This window comes from Callorhinus ursinus, unplaced genomic scaffold, assembly GCF_003265705.2.
Source record: "Callorhinus ursinus isolate GAN/ISIS: 27379988/994484 unplaced genomic scaffold, GSC_fseal_2.0 scaffold38, whole genome shotgun sequence".
NCBI lineage: Eukaryota > Metazoa > Chordata > Mammalia > Carnivora > Otariidae > Callorhinus > Callorhinus ursinus.
In genome coordinates this window covers 14,239,962-14,247,085 of record NW_027397100.1, presented here as the reverse complement: position 1 = coordinate 14,247,085, position 7,124 = coordinate 14,239,962, and the positions used below count along the sequence as shown (strand labels likewise).

At 38.6% G+C, this 7,124-nt stretch overlaps 1 protein-coding gene across 1 annotated transcript; it reads left to right on the top strand.

Moving 5' to 3' along the window:
- The first annotated feature begins 3,097 nt into the window (after positions 1-3,097).
- DEFB128 (defensin beta 128) lies at positions 3,098-4,880 on the top strand. Its single transcript, XM_025876761.2, has 2 exons — positions 3,098-3,146; positions 4,636-4,880. Exons 1-2 carry the CDS (start codon positions 3,098-3,100, stop codon positions 4,869-4,871), a joined length of 285 nt encoding a protein of 94 aa, XP_025732546.1. The 3' UTR covers positions 4,872-4,880.
- The last annotated feature ends 2,244 nt before the right edge of the window (positions 4,881-7,124 follow it).

Below are 7,124 nucleotides of genomic sequence, written 5' to 3'. Positions count from 1 at the left end.
TGTCATTTTGTTATTGATTTGTAAACATTCTTTATATATTATGGATATTAATCCTCTTATGGTGTATAATGCATTTATAAATTTTATTCTACTCTGATTATCTTTTAATCTTATAGTGATTTGAACCTTCTCCTGCATGCATTTTGTTATTAAGATATACATTTTATGTAGTCAGATTTTATGATTTTTAATAATTCTCTTCTGTCATCATTATTAGCTTTATTTCCTTTGAGGTCATTTATCCTTATTGTTCATTTAAGTTCTTCTCTTATGTTGTTTATTTTCCTGAAACTATCTGGTGACGTATATTTAAGCACGATGGTAGATTAGTAAAGGCAGCTGAATGTGGTTCCTCTGTAGTGGGTCATGCCTGTTTTGCCAATAGGCCTGTTTCTTGAATTGGAGGGGTGAATGTAGACTTTGTATGTATATTAGTATGTGTGCTCAGGGAGTGTTGACTAGCAGACTTTATTTTAAACTCAGTGACTGAAAAGCAAGCAAGCTTACTTTGTTTCATCTTACCTCTTATACAGTTGTCAAATTACTTTTGGAGTGAAATATTTAGAAGGCTAAACACCAGAATGTTAACAGAGGGAAGATTATGGGTGGTCTATTTTCACCTTTTTGTTTATGTGTCTTTCTGATTTTTCTAGCATTAAATGTTAATTCAACTTCCTCACATCCTTAAACAAAGAGCAACAAAAGAATCTTGCTCAACTCCTCCAGCCTTTTTAAGAGGGAATTAGTAGTCCTATTTCTTGCCTAGATTCAGCCTATTCCAGAGTTTAGGAAGATAACATCTTAAGTAGAATTCAGAGAATATTTCTAAGAAATTAAACACATATAAAGTTCATTTATAAGTAAGGTATTAAAAGCAATTTGTACAACCATGGGTCACAGTGGGAGGTGCAGTAACAAATGTTGATGGGTGATTTTTTTTTTAATGACCATGACTAAAATGCAGCATTTAGTTATTCATCTCAGCCTACTCAAGGGGAAATCTATTAGTCACAAAGGGCTTTGAAAATGAGGAGACTGTGTACTTCTTATGCCCCACAAAGATCGCAGAAAGTCCCTCTGATATTAAGGAGTTGACAAACAGATTTAGGAATCCACTAAAGCAAGCAAGTAATATTACTTGTAACAATGCCATCTGTGGAAATCAGAAATATGAATTCTCTCAATAGAGGCAGCTCTCTGAGTGCTGAGTGGATATAAGGAGGTGGGTGGGAGGAGGATGTCCAGCCAAGTGCATGACAATAAATTTTGTGAACAAAGCAACCTCTTCATCTTGTATTTGAATATTTTGTCTTTGTCTCCCACAGATTGACCCGAAGGAAGCAACTGGAGAGGCAGGTTAGCACAATGGCTAAGGCCTCTACTTTTAGGTTCATGTAGACCTGGGTCGATCTTAGCTCATTCCTTACTAGCTGTGTGACATTGGACACATTACCAATTCCCTAAATTGTAGTTTTCCAATTTGAAAGAGAGAGGTATTAGGTTTGTACTTCATAGTGTTCTTGTAAGGCTTAAAGTAAGTAATGTATACAAAATGCATTTGTCATCTAGTAGGCACATGTAAGAGGTCATGGAGCTGAGGCCAAATGAGATACTGGTGGGGCTAGTGCAAATCTGGTGGGGCCTTTGGTCAATTCTCATTCTGCATTTTGACATATCAGTAGCATTTGATACTTCCTCCTCATTGACAAATTTAATTCACTCTGGTTACTGGTTAACATAATAAGCTATATACAATACTCATTCCGAACCCTAGCCCTAACCTGAACCTATGTTGTGATACAAGTTTAATCATCATCAACAGATATTTATTCAGCCTTCACATATTCCAAATTTCTTTCAGGTACTGTCACAGAAAGATATTTGGGTGGGTCCTAATTACTGTAAATTCAAAGTTCTGGTGTCCAGAAGTTGTAAAACATGGTAAACAGAATTCTTTAGAAAATGTCTTAATTAACTTTATTATTGTCTCGGGGTATTTTATGTAGCAATAATTTATTTGGTACTTTGCAATCATTCTTTCTGTAATTACATACTGAGGATATAGTATGAGTTTTGTGTTGTGCATTAAGAACTCCAACTTGAATGAAGCCAGTGGCCTGCCCTTGAGGGGCTCATAGATTATTATAGATGAACAAATAATTGGAACATGACATATTGTGACTGCCAAGAAAAATACGGATAAGATACAATGTTGACACAAAGAAGGGAGTTTGCAGCTCTATTTAGTTGGGTCAAGGGAAACTTTCATAGATGTGGAGATGATTGAACTTAGTTTTGAAGTAAAATTAGGAGCTCATTAGGTCCAATTTGATGGATAGGATGGGAGAGCATGATAAAAATTTGTGCAAAGAAACACGTTATGGAAGTAACAAGTTGGGTTGAGGTACCCACACTAATTGGCAGAACCATAAGTGGTTCTGTTAAATGCCTAGGAGAGGTGAGCAGGGACCAGTTCCTAATGAGTTGAACACTGTACTAAAGAGATTTGATCCTTTGAGCTGTACTGGGGAAGACCTTATGGGAGACTCTGAAAAAATATCAATTTATCTAGCCAAAGCTAAATGCAATCTTACTCCCAGATGACTTTCTGGAAGTTTCATACATTAAAAAATGTAATTATTATTGGATGTGCATATGTGTCTGTCTTGATTAGTTCATGATTTAATTAATCTTCCAAATGGATAACTTTTGTGAGTAAACGGTGGCATTAGCTGGTTGGGATATTGGAACGAGAGGAATAGACTTGGAGTGACTCATACAAACAAGAACATATGACCAACCAGCCTTGATCCAATTGGGCTGATGGCCCAGGTGGAGAAATCAATGTTCCTGCTCTCTGGGAGCTCTTATCCTAAGAAGAGTAGGTGTGATGTGATGGAACATTCTGTGATTATGAATTCCATATACGGAATGAAGGTGGGGTGGACTTGGATTTCCTGTCCATCGATGTGGGTTAAAATGAGAGCTCAGAATGCTAATAGCACCGAAAGCGCTTGTCTCATCTTGAAAAACTCTGTGACAGAGATCACTGGACAAAGAAATTGTGCTGCCTATTTTTCCTGGGAAGTCTGTAAACATGAAGCTCTTTCTGGTTCTCATTATTCTGCAGTTTGAGGTACCAACAGGTAACTTGTCCAAATGTAGCATAAAATCCTAGGAGGTATTACTGTCTGTAGGAGTAGGGTTAGGGCCTTTGAGATTGTTGATATCTTGCCAATATCATCAAAAGTACCCGCTCTCCTTAAGCCTGTGTCTTAGAAGAAAGCATTTGGGGAGTTAAGAGGTAAGAAGACATCAGAGCTGTACTCTCAGCAGTCGTCTCCAAAGGTAGGCATGAACCCATCATCTAGAATATCTTTATAATGTTGAACATGGTACCATCTCTTTTTTCATTCAAACTCATTTTCAGCCTTTACAACAGTAATGAGAAGAGTACAAGCTTTGGAATCATGTAGAATGTGAGGTTAAAATATATCTTGATCACTGATTAGTTGTATGAATGGAGCTAATTATTCCCTTTGTTTTTTTCTTTTTAGATTTATTTATTTATTTTAGAGAGAGAGAGAGAGAGAGAAAGAGTGGGGAGAGGAGAGGGAGAGGCAGAAAATCTCAAGCAGACTTCCCGCTGAGTATGGAGCCCGAGGGGGGGCTCGATCCCAGGACCCTGAGCTCACAACCTGAGCTGAAACCAAGAGTTGGATGCTCAACCAAGTGACCCACCCAGGCGCCCCTAATTATTCCCTTTGAAACTGAGTTTTCTCATCTGTCAATTGAGTATAATGACCCGATTTCATAATGACTGAATTTTCATGTGAGGAAATGTCTTTGTTTTCCCTCTTTGTTCCATGAGCTTGTTCAAATTTGTGTACAGGGGCACATAAAGAATTGGAGACAGGTGATTTAGTGACAGTTGGATCTCTAGGGAGATGGGTACACATGGAATTGAGTTTGATCCCTGGGCAACACATTTATCTGAGATAAAAAGGAGGATGGAGAGAGAGAGAAGAAGAGAGAGAGATTGAGATTGGAGCCAGGAGGATCATGGGCATGAAGACATAGAAGCTGAATAAGGGAAGTTCTCAGCAGCATTTATTGCTGAGACCCATGAAGTCTTGGCCTTGGCAAAGGGAGATTTCTACTCTTCATGTCAGTGAGGAAACCCAATTTCTCTCTTAACTTAAAAAGTCCTGTCTGTGGTACTCTTTTAAAAGTTACCTTGGCTCTGAATAGTGCCATGGTGGTAAGTTGGTACTCTCTGGGGACACTTAACTGGGGTAAGGCTGAGGGAGTACTGACTTTGCAGCATGGAAGACAGGTCAGATTCGCCAGAGTCCAAGAGCGGGACATAGCTCCAGGTGATAACCATGAATTCATCTCTCTTCTTTTTTGTCATATAAGTTCTAATGTTCTCAGAGCCAATTGGGTGTTGGCTAGGAGCATGGGGTTTTGATGTTCTTAATTTGGGATGATTTTCAAGGAGGAGGCTCTTAGTTTTCTCTTATCAGCGTAAGGTTCACTTTGGAAGCACAGGAGGCCAAAGCTTGTGAGAACCGCATAATACTTCTACTCTGCCTCAGAAACTAATCTGCATTCAATGTTGTTTCCTGTGCACAGATACAGCACGACCCAGAAAATGCTTTAGTACTATAACAGGCTACTGCCGGAAGAAATGTGGAATAGGGGAAATATATGAAATGGCATGTGTAAATGGGAAATTATGTTGTGTTAATGAAGACAAAAACAAAAAACACAAGAAAGCTCCGGAGTCACCTCACTCTTTACCACAGCCTGATGGGATGATAGACTATGTCATCTTACCCACCACCACACTTATCACAGTGCAACTGTAAATCAAGCACTTGCTTCACTGGTCTCCACTCTTCCTAAACCAGAAGTGCCACCTCCTTCGACAGCCTGGAGCAAAAGATTTATCTACTTTTTCTGTGAACTTGATTCTCCACACAATAAAATTTTATGCTTTTCTCTGGATTGATTTATTTATGTATTCACTCATTTTTTAAAACACTTTAACCATAAATGAATAGTTATAATGTTCCAGGCATTATACTAATAAGATGGGTGATACAGAGATGAAATAAAAATGTTGGTAGAAGTGGAAGTTAGCCCCTCCATTTTCTATGCAATTTCATAGCATTTCAAGTATTACTCCTCTTTTAAAAGATATTTACTTTTTATTATTTATTTATTTATTTATTTATTTATTTATTTATTTATTTGACAGAGAGAGAGAGAGAGAGAGAGCAAAAGCAGGGGGACCAGCAGAGGGAGCACGGGAGAAGCAGACTCCCCGCTGAGCAGGGAACCCAGCATGAGGCTCTATCCCAGGACCCTGGGATCATGATCTGAGCCAAAGGCAGATGCTTAACTGACTGAGCTACCCAGGTGCCCTTCTTTTAAATGAAGTTTCTTGTGTCTAAGCAGATCTAAATGTCCCAACTTTGTGTGTGTAGGATGAATAAGGGTTTTGCTAACAACCAAGAATTCATTAAAAGAAGGCAAGATATTGGAACATTTTCATAACAGTTATTGGCCAGGTCTAATGGGCAGTGATGACAGCTAGTGATAATTCCAATACAGGTTTCCCCTGCTATCCAAAAGTAGAGCGATCCTACGAGAACTTTCATAGACCAGAATGATGTAATGTGAAGAAGCCATTACCATGAACTTATATGGAAAAATTTTTGAGTGTTCCAGACCCAAAAAATAACCTCTCTTAGGCTTTTCTGATACCTTAGGACACATCTTGCTAAGGGATGCACAAAATAAATCAAGATAAAGCACAGATGCTCACAGACGCAGTTCAAAGCTATGATGGTTTGGTTCTGGGATGCTGAGTGTAGGTCCCTGGGAAGGAGCTTGGTGAGGCCACTCTCGCTGCTCAGGGTACCCACAGCCTCTGTAATGGTTTGCTGCAAAACAAACACTGAGTGCCATTTTTGCTTTTTGCCTTTTTTATGCAAAAGATAATATCTTCTTCAGATTTCTTGCAGTTCGTGAAAACAGGTACTAATGTAGGTCTTTTGTAAAAGTGAAGTGGTGTAACTGCAAACTTTAAAAAAGCAGGGGTATCTGTACATCATTTGAAGTTTATTTAATGTGTGTGCTCCATTTCCTTTTTAGTAGCAATTAGACCACTCGGTTGACACAAGTTTTAGACAATATTACCCTTAGAATCTTTGAAAACATTACATATTCAATTGTTTATTAATAGCATGAAATTTATAAGCTTTCAGTTACAAGGTGAATGAAGTCTGAGGATCTAATGTGAAATACAGTGATCATAGGTGAGAACACTGTATTGTGTAATTGAAATGTGCTAAGACAGTAAAACTTAAATGTTCTCTCTCACACACACACATAAAAGCAAACAAAACCAAAAACCACCAAGTATAATGGGAGGTGATGGGTGCGTTAATTAACTAGATGGGGAGGGAGTCCTTTCATGACATACGCATCTATCAAAACACCATGATGTACCCTTTATTTTATTTTTAAAAATTTTATTATGTTATGTTAGTTACCATACAGTACATCATTAGTTTTTTATGTAGTGTTCCATGATTCCTTGTTTTCGTATAACACCCAGTGCTCCATGCAATACGTGCCCTCCTTAATATCCATCACCGGGCTAACCCATCCCCCCATCTCCCTCCCCTCTAGAACCCTCAGTTTGTTTCTCAGAGTTCATAGTCTCTCATGGTTCGTCTCCCCCTCCGATTCCCCCCCTTCATTTTTTTTCCTTCTTTCTCCTAATGTCCTCCCTGCTATTCCTTATGTTCCACAAATAAGTGAAACCATATGATAATTGACTTTCTCTGCTTGACTTATTTCACTTAGCATAATCTCCTCCAGTTCCGTCCATGTTGATGTAAAAGTTGGGTGTTCATCCTTTCTGATGGCTGAGCAATATTCCATTGTACATGTGGACCACATCTTCTTTATCCATTCATCTGTTGAAGGGCGTCTCGGCTCTTTCCACAGTTTGGCTATTGCGGACATTGCTGCTATGAACACTGGGGTGCATATGGCCCTTCTTTTCACTACATCTGTGTCTTTGGGGTAAATACCCAGTAGAAAACACC